This window comes from Callithrix jacchus, chromosome 11 (assembly GCF_049354715.1).
Source record: "Callithrix jacchus isolate 240 chromosome 11, calJac240_pri, whole genome shotgun sequence".
Lineage (NCBI taxonomy): Eukaryota > Metazoa > Chordata > Mammalia > Primates > Cebidae > Callithrix > Callithrix jacchus.
The window spans coordinates 115,860,979-115,879,319 of NC_133512.1; the positions used below are offsets into that span (position 1 = coordinate 115,860,979).

Below are 18,341 nucleotides of genomic sequence, written 5' to 3' on the forward strand. Positions count from 1 at the left end.
ACATTGTCCTGATGACATTTTTAATATTAAATATAATATTTAAATAAAATAACAAACTAAGTTCATTTTTCCCATAAGATATTGAGTCAAAGTTTGATTTATTAACATTTTCTTAAACATTTACAGGATAACTTGAGTGTAACTATTCTGGTAGACAGAAGTAAAAGTCCATGTTTCATCAAATACGACACTGCATTAGCCTGTGAAATAAAAATTCTTCCAAAATTTAATAAGCAAAAATAGAGACAATTTACCTCACAATCTCGAAAAGAGAATAAACCATAAGTAGATTTCAGATAACTAACATCAATTGAGTATTTAAATGTTGACTTCTAAACAGCATTAGCGAATGCATGTAATCTTACCTGGGGAGGATAGTTGCTTTCTGAAGACCATCTTGAAGATTGGTCATTGGGTTTATCCACTAAAATGTTTCTGGAATAAAGAAAAGTATTAAAAAATTTATGTAAACATGAACAAGCTAAACAGGAATAATCTACCAGATGCTGAAATTATCACAAAGTTATGTAATGTATGGAACCTGAATAAGAACAGAAAACAAAAGAGTAAGAAAACCACAGAAAGCTTCTAGTATACGTAAGATTTTAAAATACGACAAAGGTGGCATTTCCAACAACAGAGAAAGATCAAGATTTTCCATAAGACAACTTTTCTTTAAAATAAAAAGTTCTATTAATACTTTACACTAAGTGACAAAATGAACCTTAGAGACATATATGTAAGAATTTAAGGTAAAAATAGCTGGATGCAGTGGCACACACCTGTAACCTCAGCTACCTGGAAAATGACTTAAGGCCAGGAGTTCAAGGCCACAGTGCACTATGATGGATCATGCCTGTGAACAGCAACTCCAGCCTGTGTAACAGAGCAAGACTCTGTCTTTAAAAAAAAAAAAAAGAATTTAAAATAAAATACATAGAAATAAATAAAATCACATATACATATTATAGGTAGCATACATATTATATTGCATGCAATCATATTGCTATGTTATATATTTATTACATATACCACAAACACATCACATAAAACATAATATATGTATATTTTGAACTATTTAAAGTCAATTTTTGGAATAAGACAGACTTTTAAGCATAACATCAAAAGCAGAACTTTGAGTGGAAAAGGAACGGTTATAAGTAACTTTAGAAGATGGTGATTTCACTGGAAACTGTAAGGCTAAAGGTAAGCAGAGCTTTACGTAAACACTGCTTGATTTGGTAAAGTTGTTTTTCAGAAGGAATATGGGTTAATTCTGAAACATGTTACATACATATTGGGTTAAACAAATAAGCAAATGGCTGGCAGATGTGAGAGCCAGTTTTCTCCCTTTTAGAGGGGGACATTACAGTTAAGCAAGGGGACGGAGGGCAGAATGAACCCTGTGGTACTGGATTAGGATCAGAGACATCAGTGCAAACTTGTATTTACCGTAATATAGATATAAATAGATAAAGAAATCATGATAGGGATGTGTGTGCGCAAACAGTATTTTCTAATTCTGTCCACTGAGGGGGACTAGATGCAGTCACATACCGGTACCCAAAAGCACACCCAGTACCCTGATATTTGTTTCTATATACCATTCTCCAATAAAAGAAAACAGGAGTAGTTGGAGAAATGGCTGATTCTAGAGCTGGGTAACTGAATAGAGAAGATAAACCCGGAGCACCTTATACCAGAAAGAAAGAAGTGTTTTTTTAAAAAGGCAAAGGAAGGGGGCAGTATGGATCACGTCAAAGGGTCACAGAGACTGACCAGCCAAGGCAAAAAAAATTTAAGCAGTAAAATATTCATGAATCCATATTGATACAAATAACCCCAGTCTAACCAGCAGGAAAACATCAGAGGAAGGTTCAATCAAACACATGATTAGTAATCCTCCAAACTCTCAATATAATAAAAAACAAGAAAAGACTGAGCAACTGTCACAGACCAGAGGAGAGAATGAACATGACAACTAAATGTAATATGGGATCTTGGATCATGGAAATAATATTTGTGGGAAAACTACTGAAATCCAAATACAGTCTGGCATTTAGTTAAGAGTAGTGTACTAATGTTGGTATGTTAGTTGTGACAAATGTATCATGGTAATCCAAGATGTCAGCAACAGGGAAAACTGAGTAAAGAACATATACAGTAACTCTGAGCCATATTTGCAACTTTTCCATAAATCTAAAATTATTCTGCAATAAAAATTATATTTTTCAAAAGTGAGATATATACTGGCAAAGAGAAAGTACTTAATAAATGAATTATAGATTTATTTATACCATCACAAAGAATAGATTATCAAAAATAGATTATGTTTTTTCAAAAAGCAAAGTATATGGAAAACACATATGTTCCACAAAGGCAAAACATTAATATGTAAAACAACTTAAAATCAAATTAACAGGCAAAGAGCCAACTAGAAAAAATAAAGGCAACATAAAATACATTGGGCTAATTAAAATTAGTATAAAGAGCATTTAAATATAATTACTCCATATGAAAATGGCCAAAAAACAAACATCCATAATCAATAATCAAAAATTGGAGATTAAGACAAACACATATTGCTCCTATAAAATTAGGCCCAAACCTGCAAAAATAATCACATTTTACATTTATACAATTGTAAATTTACAATTTACAATTTACAGCAGCTGTTGGCCAGAGCTGGTAAAATGTTACTCTCGTGTTTTGCTGACAGGAATGCAAATTCATGTAACTTTTCGGGGGGAAAATGTAATCTATTGCAAAAACATTTCAAATACGTACATCCTTTAAATAAAAATGATGACAACCATGACTGTTTGAGTCCCAGACACTGTTTTAAGTGCTTTCTATGTATTTGAAGTAAACAAATTAAGAAACTGAAAAATACTGCAGGAAAAGGGCAAAAAAAAAAAAAGGAAAGAAACTAAAGCCGATGGAAAAATTAATTGCCTAAACGTATACACCTACGTAAGGATTTGAACCCAAGGCAGACAGGAGAACTGCTTGAACCCAGGAGGCAGAGGTGGCATTGAGCCAAGATCATGCCATTGCACTCCAGCACAGGCGACAAGAGGGAGACTCAGCCTTAAAAACAAAAGCCACAAAAGACTGAAGATATGAACTGAGTTTGAAAAGGATTACAGTACAATTAAAAGATAAAGAACTAGAATTTTTAAAAATTACACTGAGATGCATGTTATAAAGCATGAAGGAAAACCTAATACATTATAACTATGATAAACTGGAACCACAAAAATCATAAAGTATAATAAATTTGGGGAGGGGAATATTATATGTCATGAAAGTGATGTATTTCCTTCAACTTTCACGGTTCCTAGGAAAGTTTTTCTGAAGTTGACAAAAAGAAAAAAAAATTAATACTATTTAAAGTTTAAAATTAAGCAAAGATAGAAATAAAAACATATCACATACCTTCTAAATTATTTGAGACAGAATATCAAGAAGGCAACAGGAAGAGACCCTGTCTCTAAAAAAGAAACTCAACAAGAAACCCATATAGCAATAAGCAGAAAAGTAAAGTTTAAATAAAGGCACAAAACAGCAAAAACAGAAAATTTTAAATAAAATAATATTAAAACCAAGTGTCAATAAAGCCCTAAAATAACACAGTAATATATCCTTTGGATTTGGGTGAATAGGTAGACACATTACTATCTACATAAAGCCCACATACAATTACAAGATGACTCATGAGAGATAAAAGATATAAAAGCAGATGCAAATTTTGTAAAACTACAGGGAATAAAAAGCAAAAAGTATTAACCATGTGAAAACATCAACTGTATAATAACAGAGTTCAAGCCATGATGGTGACATAATTTGTAAATTGTAATGAATCAAATAAAACAAAGACAAAGCAAAAACCACAGTAAACATGAGAAGAAATTGATTTAAAGAATAGGAGATTAATTTCTCATCTTGTGGCAAGAAGTTATTTTAAAAAAATAAAAATAAAAAATAGGAGATTAACAGCTCTCAGCAACTGGAAAATTAGTAACATATATATTATATATGTCAAGTATAATGTAAAGTATTGGTAAGACAGTGGTAAAGAATAATGCTGTTATGAAGAAAAGTAAAGGAGAAGCAGGCTTCAATGACACAAGGAAGCTATCATGTCATAATCTGAAAAGGAGCAGATGGAGCACTAAATGCAAAGTCAAAGGGGCCAAACAGTTACAATATGTTTTGGTCTTGTGAATTTTGACACACCTACTGATAGCCCATTGGAGATATGGCAGTTGGCTATCTGGGGCTGAAATTAAAGGAAAATACCAGTGCTGAATAAAATATACTCTTCAGAGATGTCAATGTATCAATGCTATTTAAAGCCACAACATTTAAGTGAGATGACTTAGGGAATGAAATAGAGCTCAGAAAAAAAGCATAATGATTGATTATGCAATGGGAGTCCATCATTTAGGAGGTCCAAACGAAAATAATCAAGCAAAAGAAACTGAAAAATGCCAAAGATAAAGAAAATAAAATAGAAACTGTGAATACTAAGTGAAGAAAGTATTTTAAGAAGAAAGAAAAGAAAAAGATTTTGCAAAATGCTGCTGATTAGACAAAGACTGGGTGATTCATATTCATAGGTCTAAATGCTATCATACACAAGGCACTTAATAAACATTTGATAAAGATATGAACAAATAAATAACACTAAGAAGAAAAAAAAATAAAGTAGACCCACCAAAGCATAAAGTATATTTAATCCTACTGATTACCTGTAACTTAAGCTCATGCTAAATTGAAATTAAAATTAAATAAAAAAAAAAAAACAGACCAGAAACAGAGTGAGGTTAGCCTAGCGGGGTTGGAAAGATAGGAGCTTGAAGATATTCCTGCTGATCTCCAGTCCCAGCACTAAGCCAACTAAGTATCTCTCCTGAGTCCAGCAGGTTACAGAGGACAGGCTCGAATCTTTAAGAATCTTGACAAAAGTTTGGCCCTTGGAGAAGAACCATGAACTCCTTGAGTACTTCTCTCCCCAAGAGTCAGGCATCAACTGCATAAGCATTGCTGTGACAATCTGCTATCTCCCTATCCCACTAAGAGCTTCAAGAGAGGTAATCTGCCTTGAAGGTGGAAGAACTTGCCCTGTCAGCTGAAGCTGAGAGGTGTCCCTAGTGACCCACAGATACCTAACACGGGAAGTGGTATACCAAAAGCTACAAGACAAGCACTGCTGGACTGCCAACTATTTGAGGTATGCACACTTTTACACAAGGAGTACACAATGTAAAAAGTTTGTATGGAAAAATAAATATACAAAAAGGGGAATAGTGAGAGAAAATCATCTTATTACTTTTAAAATATTTTTTGAAAAAAAGAATTAAAGATTTTAATTAAAAAAAAATTCCTTGGCCAGGTGCGGTGGCTCAAGCCTGTAATCCCAGCACTTAGGAAGGCCAAGGCGGGTGGATCACGAGGTCAAGAGATCGAGACCATCCCGGTCAACATGGTGAAACCCCGTCTCTACTAAAAATACAAAAAAATTAGCTGGGCATGGTGGCACGTGCCTGTAATCCCAGCTACTCGGGAGGCTAAGGCAGGAGAATTGTATTTATACAATGCAAGATACAAAGAAGCATGCATGATTCTGTTCTTGTTTTAAAAACCTGTTATATATAGATGTGTGTGTGATTATAAAAACAAGTTGGTATATGATTCAATTTATATCAAATTATATTAAGCAAGTACAAATGTTAGCCCAAAATGAGGTGTAAATATCATTAAGAGATTTTACTTATTTTCTTGTATTTGTCATATTACTCAATTTTATCAGCACATACTATTTATAAAAACAGTAAAAATAGTTACTGTAGAAAATAATAGTTGACTTGACAGCAAACTTTCTGCATATATAGCAAACTGACGTGCAATCTGATAGGGTTTGGCTCTGCGTCCCTGCCCAATCTCATGTTAAAATTAGAATTTTAATTCTAAATGTTGGGGGAAGGACTTGGTAGGAGGTGACTGGATGATGGGAGTGGATTTCCCCCATACTGTTCTTGTCAAAGTGAGTGACTTCTCACAAGAGCTGATGGTTTAAGTGTGTGGCACTTCACCCCTTTCTCTCTCTCTCTCCTGATGCCAAGAGAAGGTATTTGCTTCCCCTTTGCCTTCTGCCATGACTGTAAGTTTCCTGAGGCTGCACAGTCATTCTTCCTATTAAGCCTACAGAACTGTTAGTCAATTAAACCTCTTTTCTTCATAAATCACCCAACCTCTGGTAGTTCTTTATAACAGTGCGGGAACGTACTAATACGTTCATCAGAAAATCAAATCAGGCTCTACTTTTCCATCATTTTAAAGACATAGAAAAAGACAGTAAAGAAACTAATAAAAGATCATTGTCTCTTAAAATTTTTAAATGATGGATCTTATTCCAAAACATAAATAAGATCTAGACTGTTTTTAATTCTCCTCCTATGATGGTGCTCACCTCAACTCATTTCCACTGTCCTGCAAGGCAAATGAGAAACCAGTTTAGGATAGTAACTATTAACATCAGCTCCTCAGCAACAGTAATAGAGCCTATTGCCATAGTAGTATTCTATAAAAACATATTCAATACTATCCTCACTTGTATTACTTTCCAAAGACTTATACAATGTACCATCACTAGTGGTATATACAGCCTATCCTCCTTCAAATTCTCAGGACTAGGTGAGAGATGTTAACCTCTCACACTACATATGTCAATCATGGTATCAATTCAACATCCCTTGTTTCTAAAAACCGAATACCCCATCCACAGCCTCTACTGAAGGAGCAATCATAGGCAATATGCTTTGTACCTGTGACTTTTACTTATGACTATTTCAATGACTGCTAAGCTTGGCTGGCTATCTCCTATGACAGGAAATGGGATGGGCCAGTATGAAAATAAAATTCTATTTTTTTTTTTCTGAGATGGAGTCTCACTCTGTTGCCCAGGCTGGAGTACAGTGGTGCGATCTTGGCTCACTGCAACCTCCGCCTCTCAGGTTCAAGCGATTCTCCAGCCTCACCCTCCCGAGTAGTTGGGATTATAGGCATGTGTCACTATGCCCAGCTAATTTTTGTATTTTTAGTAGAGAAAAGGTTTCACCATGTTGGTCAGGCTGGTCTTGAACTCCTGACCTCGTGATATGCCCACCTCAGCCTCCCAAAGTGCTGGGATTACAGGCATGAGCTACCGCGCCTGGCCTGGAAATAAAATTCTAAGACAAAAAATACATAAGTAAACAGAACTAAAGAAACAGAGAACAGAGATACCAGGTAAGAATAATAAAAAAGAAATAAGGCAGTACGTAGTAAAATAAAAATGCAGATCTAGAACAGAAGGGGTATCTTGACAGTACACTACAGGAAATAAAAGGGAATAGAAACTGATAGTTTTTCAGTTCCAATTGCCAGGAGTCACTGCTCTGGCAACCAAAGCAACTACGACCACGACACACTTCTAGATACCCATGACTTTCATTTACACTAACATCTAGAAAAACAAGAAATAAATTTTATAAGACGCAATTAAGTATCAAAACTATCTGAATCAAATAATAATGAAGATTTGCCAACAAGTTAAATTAAATTTCTGTCATTTAAAAACATTTAAAATGCAAATAATAACTGAGAACTGGTCAAGAAGAATTGAAAATAGAGTTGGGTTAAAGACTAAAATGGCTATTTCTATCAGGTTAATTTAATTTTAAAATGTATAATTTCATTCCTACCAATGCTGGATGAAAACTGAAATCAATAAAAATGAGTAACATTTTAAGTCTCTCATATACAAACTACAAAGGCTATGAGTAATTAAATTCTTTTATTACAACTTAAAAAAATTATACTGAAACATAAATGGAATATAGTTTCAATTTTTTCCAAGTTAAATGCCTCTATGTTTGCATATTTTAAAATCTACTATATCCCATATACTACCAACTAAATGTCAGGAACAAACTATTATAAATCATCCTGAGAAGATAATTTATTAAACATTTTAGGTTTCAATTCAAGTAAGCATATTAAAAACCTTTCTTGATTACATATGCTTAAACCCTAAGCTTGCTTAGCAATACCTTTCATGTTATTACTCTTGTTACAGTGGCATAATTGGCTCACTGCAACATCTGCCTCCCAGGTTCAAGCAATTCTTTTGCCTCAGCCTCCAGAGTAGCTGGGATTACAGGCGCCTACCACCATGCCTGGCTAATTTTTGTATTTTTAGTAGAGACACGGTTTTACCCCGTTAGCCAGGCTGGTCTTGAACTCCTGACCTCAAGTGATTCTCCAGCCTCAGCCTCCCAAAGTACTAGGATTACAGGCATGAGCCACCACGCCCAGCCCCAGATACTACTCTTAAGAATACTTGAATATAACAGTAGCAATTGGGCAAAAAATTGAGTATTTAACACTTTTCTTGACAACAGGTGCTCAGGATGCTTATCAGTAAGCCCAGCCAACTTTAAGCTAAAAGTTTTAGATAATTTAAAGCCACATCTAATTTTTATATGAAGAAAAGTCACTCAAGCAGAGTATTTTAAAAAGTACAGAAGGATGTTTTTCCTTTGGTAGTTTAAAAACATCCTTCTAAAACCTGTGCCCTTTTGTGGAATTATGTGATAAAATGAATCTAAAAAAAATCAACTAGAACTCTTAAGACTTTAGAGTTTGGTCACTAATTGGTTAGACAATCCATTACAAAATCTCTCAGGACTTGAATTATTTTATCCGCAGTAAAACAGAAAGATTTAATTCGTTAGTCTCAAATTTATTTCAGCTCTAATCAAGGCAGTGGAATTGCACAACTCTAGGAAACACTATTCACGAAGGCCAAGTTAACATTCTACATTTCTATGAAAAGCTTTCACATCCGTCATTCAAGGTATCATGTATACTCTTCCTCCTACACAGAAGTCAGTAATAGCAACCAATCAATCAATTATAATAGAACTTCCATTACACGTGAACACTCTGCTAGGGTAATACCATACCAGAACAAAAATAGTTATCTGTGGCCAAGAGGATTACAATGTGTTTTTTAAACATAAAAAAAAAAAAAACAAAACATAAAATTTAAGAAACACACACAATAAAGTATACAATAAAGGCCACACACCTACAACCATCTGATCTTTGACAAAGTTGACAGAAACAAGCAATGGGGAAAAGACTCCCCATTCAATAAATGGTATTGGGGTAATTGGCTAGCCATATGCAGAAGTTTGAAGCTGGACCCCCGCTTAAACCATATATAAAAATCAACTCAAGATGGATTAGAGACTTAAATGTAAAACACAAAACTATAAAAACTCTGGAAGATAACCTAGGCAATACCATCCTGGACATGGGAACAGGCCAAGATTTCAAGACAAATCTAAAGCAATGGCAACAAAAGCAAAAATTGACAAGTGGGATCTAATTAAACTTAAAGCTTCTGCATAGCAAAAGAAACTATCAACAGAGTAAACAGACAACCTACAGAAGAAGAGAAAATATTTGGAAACTATGTATCTGACAAAGGTCTAATATCCAGCATCTATAAGGAACTTAAATTTACAAGAAAAAAAACATTAAAAAATGGGCAAAGGATATGAACAGACACTTTCAAAAGAAGGCATAAATGGCAACCAACAAGCCATATGAGAACAAGCTCAGTATCACTGATTATTAGGGAAATGCAAATCAAAACCACAATGAGATACCATCTCACACCAGTCAGAATGGCTACTATTCAAGTCAAAAATGACAGATGGGGATGAGGTTACAGAGAAAAGGGAACACTATTAATGAGAGTATAAATTAGTTCAACCATTGTGTAAAGCAGTATGGCAATTCCTCAAATAGAGGAACTACCATTTGACCCAGCAATCCCATTACTAGGTAGAAACCATAGAAATCATTCTACCATAAGACACATACACACGAATGTTCACTGTAGCACTATGAACAACAGTAAAACATAGAGTCAACCTAAATGCCCACCAATGACAGATTGGATAAAGAAAATGTGGTACATATGCACCATGGAATATTACGCAACCATAAAAAACGAGAACATTTCTTTTGGGGGAAGATGGATGCAGCTGGAGACTATTATCCTTAGCAAACTATTGCATGTTCTCACTTGTACATGACAGCTAAATCATGAGAACTTATGAACACAAAGAAACAACAGACATGAGGGACTACTTGAGGGTGGAGTGTGGGAGGAGGGAGGAGAGCAGAAAAGATCACTACTGGATACCAGGCTTAATACATGGGTGATGAAATAATCTGTACAACAAACCCCCGTGACGTAAGTTTACCTATGTAACAAACCTTCACATGTGCTACTGAACCTAAAATAAATGTTTAAAAAACAAAAAAGCCAAAATCATAACAATTAGGAAATATTGATAAGGAACACATTTAAATATCCAAGAATAATCAGTTTGGTAAACTCTTGGGGCATTCTCTCCCAATATTCAAGAAATATCTTCACCTGCACACATGGGAAATCTGGAGAGTTTTTGACTATAGTTACAAATGTGTGGGAAGGAGGAATGCTAATAACTTTTCAAGTGTTTTCTGATTTAAAATCTGAAAAGTATAAGTACATGTAAATAAACGTTTTTTCTTAAAAAAAAATTCAAAATGCAGTAAGGATCAACTCTTAAATCAATTTTTAGTATCTCCAGCTATAGAGTTAAAGAGTATCCTATAAAAATGACAGCTTTCTCCCGAATCACTTATACTTATACATACTGCAGAGATTTAGACTCGCAAGTATTTCCTAATTTTAAGACAAGAGCATAGCAGGAAACTATTTGTTGGAGTTACTTATCAAACAAATACTTACTGAGTCCTACTCTTATGCCAGACAGTGTGATAGACTCTAGGATCCCCAGTTGTGAGGCTAACATTCATATGACAAGCAGCAGAAAATAAACAAGTAGACTTATAAACAAGATCATTATGGACTGTGATAAGTGCTATAAAAGAAATAAACAGGGTGCTGACACAGGGCAGGAGAGTTATTTTACTAGGGATGATACAAAAAAGGAAAAGAAAAATCACCTCTCTGAAAATATTTTAATTATGCTAATTAGAAGGAACCACTCGTAAAAATAAAAAGTCTATTCTTCACAAAGCAATCAACAAGTTCAAATTCTGGCAATAGGAAATAACCTGACCAAGAAAACCTGAGAACTAAGTAAAGTTAGATAACATCCTTCTCAGGCTCCAAGATGTAGGTAAATGCAGAGAAGGCTGGAAAACTGAGAGAGCCAGATTCTACACTCTCAGGGACTGCAGAAGTATCCTACCAACAAATACTCTCTTACTTTCACAAAAACAAAGACCCACTCTGAAGAGAAATTGCAAGAAACAGAAATAGACCTAAGCAAAGCAAAAAGAATGCGAACCCTCCAGGAGAGATAAGATTCATATTACAGGCAGACAGAGGTCCAAGTGACACAGATCTCAGAAAGTACCACAACAGTAAAATACATTTAAAGAGGCCTCTTCAGAAAGCAAACTACCTGGAAACCATAAAGGCAAAAAAGCATTACTGGGTCTCAAAAGTGCAATTAAAAAAAAAAAAAACAAGAAACTCACAAATGTGACCTGGAGCCACAAAGCTCAAAAACTGCACTGGTCTATCCCTTCCTCCTAGAGAAGTTCTTCCTTCTAAAACTACAGAAAAACCAACTTGTTTAAACAGCAGAAAATAAAATAAAAATCCACTCTAAGATGTAATAGTTAAAAACACTTGAGAAAAATGTGGCTACAAAGATAAAAATTGTTAATTATTCCAAAATGGCCTAAATGATATTAAGTAGTTTATAATTCTATTCTCATTACTTATTAAGAGGCAATAATTCAAAAATTAGAACAGCTTAAAAATAGTACATCCAGAATGACAGGAAGAGCTGGTAAGAGTCACATATAAGGGAGAAGAGGTATTTCAGAAACAAAGACTAAATTTTTTAAAATCCTCCCCCCAAAAATACAGTTTGAAATATCTGTCTAGACTATTTTTCAGAAACAAAGACTACATTTTAAAAATTCCTCCCTAAAAAAGACACCGCCAAAATAGCCCAATAGTGGAAAAGAGGTTAGAAAGTGAATGAAAATAATGAAACAGATAGAAAAGAAAGCTACTGTCTGTAACATAATGGGAACTAGACAAAAATATATATATAATTGAAACTAGAGAGATACTTCAAATTGTGCTTCAAGCAAATCTTCCTAAAATAAAACTTGAATCTACACACTCAAATAATACGCAGTATACTAGGGAAATTCAACCCAGAATATTCCTAGTACAAACTATTTGGACTTTGAACACTTTTTAAGAAAAGTTCCTTGAGTTTTCAGATAGAACAATCAATTCACTCATAAAATTAAGAAATGTTTATTATCCAAAAAAACCTCACAACAGCTACAACAGTCATAAACCGCATTATGATGTTTCTGTCAATAACAGACCACGTTTAAGATTGGTGGCCCCACGAGATTATAATAGAGCCATATAATGGAGTAGGCTATACTATTTAGGTTTGTATAAGCACACTCTATAGTTTATACAATGACAAAACCACCTAAAGAGGCACTCCTCAGAATAGATCCCTGTCGTTAAGCAATACATGACTCTATTTCATACCCAAATACAATAAACAGGTATTTCACAATCAAATACAAGAAAATAAATTTATGAAAATCAAGTACAAAAAATGTGAGCCTAGGACTTTATATATAATCAAACTGTCAAGTTTAAAGGCAGAGCTAAGTTAACAAAGTGTTCCTTGAGTCATTCTTTCTGAGAAACCTACTAAACAATAAACTGTACATACTGAATAAATGATTTGAAAAGCTTCAGCATAAAATCTGGTTACATGAAATAAAATCATTTAACCACAGAACTAAAACTAACCATGAAGATGAGAATAATATATATAACAGAATATAAATGTGTGGTGCAACCATGCAGAAAAGATAGAGCTAACCAAAAAAAAAAAAAAATACAAGGAGAGAAGAATGGAGAGAGTAAGTGGAATTTAGACTGTACTAACTGACTGTCTCATAAATATTAACTGAAAGGAAAAGATTATCACTTAAGATCAAATGTTGGGAGAGTGAGGAAAGATAGACAGAAAAAGTTCTTAACTTCCTCATAGAGATTGAAGTGTTAAGGAGATTGGATTGAAGGGAATTAAAAAAAGAGAGAGAGAGAGAAGAAAAACAAAAACAAAAAATGAAAAGCATGCTAAATAAGGCAAGAAAAAAGTGTGAAACAAACAAGCAGACTCAGATATTAAATAGATTTGAAATGATCAGATTGTGAATTTAAAGTAACTATGATTCATATTTTAAGGCCACTAATGGAAAATGCAGACAACATGAAAGACAGATGGGTAATGTACCATAAAAAAAATCAGCGAGCTTTAGACAGGACAACAAAAAGTTCCCAAACTGAAAAAAAGAAACATAATATCCAAAAACGATTTTAAAAAAAAATCAAAAACCTGTAACAGGTACATAACTGGGAAATAAGAAGGGAAGAAAGGAGCAGAAGAAATATTTGAAGTACTAATGGCTGGAATTGTCCAAAATTAATGACAGACACCAAACCACTGACCAGAGAAAACCAAGCAGGGGAAAAAAAAAAAAAAAATCTACAAGTTGGAGTATCACAATCAAACTGCAGAAAACAAAAAAGACAAGGGGGAAAAAAACCTTCTCATTTATAGAGAAACAAAGAGAAGAATTACAATGAATTTCTCATCAGAAACTATGCAAACAAGAAAAGAGTAGAATGAAATACTTCAAGCGTCAGGGGAAAACAAAAACAAAAACACTTAAGACTTCTATATCCAGTGAAATAATCCTTTAAACGTGAAGGAGAAATAAATACTTCCCAAAACAAAAACTGAGGGAATTTGTCACCAGTAGATAATGCTTTGCAGACATGTTAAAAGAAGCTCTTCAACAAGGAAAGCTATAGAGGTTACGGCACGGATCTACATAAATAAAGAGGGTCATTGAAGGATTAAATGAAGATAAAATTAAAACACTTTTTACTTTTCACTGATCTAACAAATAACTGTTCAAAATAACAATGTTAACAATATATTGGGTGATTATGGCACGTAGATAAAGAACAACAATATTATAAGGGGCACAAGAGAGGACCAAGAAATAACTGATATTCAGTACATGGCACATGAAATAGTATACTTCTATAGAGCTAAACTCAGGTTAGATGTACATGAATATTATAAACTCTAGGACAACCACTAAAAACAAGTTTTAAAAAAGTGTAACTGATATGCTAAGAGATGAGAAAACAGAATCACACTGAATGTCCATTTTAAATCAGAGTAGAAAAAGGGGAAGAGAAGAAACAAAGAAGTACAGTAAATAGAAAACAGTTACATTTATGGCAGATACAAATTCAACTGTATCAACAATCAATTTGTATGTGAATGGTTTAAAGAAACCAATTAAAAGACAGGCTATCAGAACAGATAAAAAAACAAAGTCCAAATATATTGCCTACAAGAAACTCCATAAAGATACAAATAGGTTAATGTAAAGAAATGGAAAAAGACATACCACTCTTTAAATAGAAAGCTGGACTAGCTATATTAATTAATATCAGAAAAATGAAACATAATATCAAGGAAAATCATTAGCAAAGAGAGGCATTGGCAAGCAGTGGCTCACGCTTGTTATCATCCCCACACTTTGGGAGGCTGTGGCAGGTGGATCATTTGAGGTCAGGAGTTCAAGGCCATCCTGGCCAACATGGTGAAACCCTGTCTCTACTAAAAATACAAAAATTAGCCAGGTGTGGTGCCGCACGCCTGTAATCCCAGCTATTTGGGAGACTGAGGCAGGAGACTCACTTGAGCCTGGGAGGCGGAAGTTGCAGTGAGCTGAGATCCCACCACTGCACTCCACTCTGGGCAACAGAGTGAAATCTTGCCAAAAAAAAAAAAAAATTGGCATTAAATAATGAAAAGACTGTCAATTCTCCAAGAAGACATAACAATCTTTAAGGTGTCTGTACCAAACAAAAGCATCTCAAAATACTTGAGAGAGAAACTGACAGAACTTCAAGCAGCATTATTATAATTGGACACATCAACATCCCTGTCTGTAATTGACAGACTCAGCAGGCAGAAGAAGCTCAGAATACCCTTGAACTGAATAGCATCATCAATCAACTAGATCTAATTGACTTTGCAGAGTATTTCACCCAATAACAGCAGAATACATATTCTTCTCAAGCTCACACAAGAACATTCACAAAGGAGGACCATCAAATATGTTAGTAATGTAAAAGAGTTGAAGATTACACAACATATGCTCTCAGACCACAATGGAATTAAACTAGAAGTCATTCACAGAAAGATAGCTGGAAAATCCCAAAATATTTGGTGTTAACATACTTCTAAATGATACATGGGTCAAAGCAGTCTCCAGATAAATTTAAAAATATTTTGAGCAAAGCGAAACTAAGAACAAAACATCAAAACTTGTGTGATACAGTGAAAGGAATGCTTAGAAGGAAATTTACAGCATTAAAAGCATTTTGTTAAGTTAAAATGACTTAAAATCAATCACTTAAGCTTCCACCCTAGGAAACTAGAGAAAAGCAACTGAAGCATAAACAAAGCAAAATAAACAAATAAATAAAAATTAGGGCAAAAATCAATGAAATTGAAAACAGGAAATGTGCAGAATAAAGGAATGAAACCAAAAGCTTGCTACCTGAAAAATACAATAAAACTGTCAAAACTCTAGCTTGGCTAACAAAGAAAAAAACAGAGAAGGCACAAATTATTAACATTAGAAATGAAAAGGAGTAAGCACTATTGATTATTTGGATATCTAACAGATAATAAAATGAACAACTCTATTCCCACATAATGAAATAGACCAATTCCTTAAAGATACAAACTACCAAAAGTTGAGAAAGTGACCTTCTGAATACACCAATAACTATTAATGAAATTGAATTTGTAATTAATAATCTTCCAAAAAGGAAAATCTCCAGGCCCAGAAGAATTCACTGGTGAATTCTACCAAATATTTAAAGAAAACAATGATACCAATGCTATAGAATATCCTTCAGAAAAGAACAGCAGAGGAAACACTTCCTAACGCTTTCCATGAGACCAGCATTACCCTAAAACCAAAACCAGATAAAGACACCACAGAAAGAAAACCTCCAGCCAATCTCTTATGAATATGGATGCAAAAACCCTCAACAAAATATTAGCAAATCAAATTCGAAAATGTATACAAATAATTACACCACAATAAAACATTTATTATAGATATGCAGAGCTATTTCAACATCCCAAAAACAATTAGTGTATTACACATCAATAGGCTAAAGAAGAAAGTCATATGATCATAACAAATGCAGAGAAAGCATTTCACAAAATTCAACACATATTCACGATTAAAAATCTTAGCTAACTAGGAATTTGGGTGGCCTTCTTCGATCTGATAAAGAGTACCTACAAAACACCTACAACTAACATCATATTTAATGGTGAGAAACTACATGTTTTCCCTGAGACTGGTAATAAGGCAATTCCATTCAACACTATCCTGGAAGTGCCAGCTAAATCTACTAAGGGTTAGAAAATGGTTTACAGATTGGAAGAAGGAAATAATACTGTCATGATTCACAGATGATAGGACTGTCTATACAGAAAATCCCAAAGAACTGATGAACTCCTGGAAATAATAAATGATTATAGCAAGGTTGCAGGATATAGGGTTAATGAGAGGGACTAAAAGAAACAAAACTCCCAAAGCAGCATATCTAGCACCCAGATTTTGGTTTCTGATGCCTTTCTCCAATAAAAGGAACAACAGTTCCATGGAGAAATGGGGCAGAAAATAAACAAAATGAACCTAGAGCATCTTGCAATACCAGAAATTAAGAAACCACTAAAACAACTAACAAAACAAAACAAAAATGATAGAGGTTATGCCAAAGGGGCACAGGAGCCAACTCAAAGAGCTTCCAACAGCCAAAGATGGAACAATTTGATTGACAAAATAAATAAAGTAGTACTGGATTATAACAAAGTATAAAATACATATCTGAGTCCACTTTGATACAAATAACTGATGGAATAAATTAGTATGACAGAAGAGACAAATCTCCCATAAAGAAGAATTCCTAAGAAATTATGTAATATTCTAAAGAACTGAGAGCATTTCCTCAGTGTTGGCTGTGTATAATGACTTCTTTCCAAAGAGTACAGTAGACAAAAAGGAAAAAAGGGGAATATTTTACAGTGGAGAAATCTGACAAACAGTACCTCAGGGAGGTGGATCAATAGCTTGCTTACAATATATTCTCTCCCAGTCACCCAAATTCCAGTAGAGAGGCAACCTACAGTATACCTGTCCAGTACTCCTCAAAACTATCAGTCCAAAACGAAGTTCAAGAAAGTGTCACAGTCAAGAGAGCCTAAGAAACATGACAATTAAACATGATGTATCCTTGATAGAAACTTGGAACAGAAAAAGGACATTAGAGAAAAACTTAGGAAATTTAAATAAACTACAGATTATAGTTAGTAATGAACTATAAATACTGGTTAATTCTAAGGAATAGAGCCTATTAATGTAATAGATTAATAATAGGGTAACTGGCAATTGGTTTCTCAAGTCACCCACTTGACCCTCTTCCAAGTTGTACTTGCCTTCTTTTCCTTCCTTTCCTTACTGTTCTAAAGCTTTTTAATAAACTTGCACTCCTGCTATGAAACCTGCCCATCTCTCTGTTCTGCCTTATGCCCCTCATTCGAATTCTTCTAAGAAGGCAAGAGCTGAAGTTGTTGCAGACATTTACGGAATCAGGGTAACTTGGACATCTGCCACCGGTAATATATCTGGTGAATGTGATTCTGATACATTCCCTCGTGGCCACTAAGCTCCAGGTAATCCTTAATGAAGGATAATGTCCTCTCAATATTCAAGAATCACCCTTTACAGGGCACCTCTAGACTGTCCATCAGTGGAACATGACAGAGACGAACACCTGCCCCTGCCTCCCTTAGATCTAGCCAGATACTGCTTTCAACAACTAATGGAGCCAACTCAGCCCTGACAGCTATCAAGAGGCCAAGACCCACAGAACCACCGCTGCCCCTCTGTCAGCAGGAGGCAATTACAGAAGACTGACCTTAATCCATTTTCCCCCAAAGATTTGGGGTCTTGGACTCTTGAAGGAGGAAATGTTACAGTAGATAGCTAATCAGGTATCAGTGGGGCAGTAGGGGGCTCCTCCCCACATGCACACCATGAGT

General features: G+C 34.5%; 1 protein-coding gene across 20 annotated transcripts in view; it reads right to left on the reverse strand.

The window, feature by feature from the left end:
- Nucleotides 1-18,341, reverse strand: part of MKLN1 (muskelin 1) — a 414,912-nt gene that overhangs the window by 136,024 nt on the left and 260,547 nt on the right. For all 20 annotated transcript variants that reach the window (XM_009003056.5, XM_078343745.1, XM_078343736.1 and 17 more), the window contains one exon: nucleotides 366-435. In XM_009003056.5, coding sequence (XP_009001304.1) covers nucleotides 366-435 — 70 coding nt within the window. The remainder of the gene's footprint in view (nucleotides 1-365; nucleotides 436-18,341) is intronic.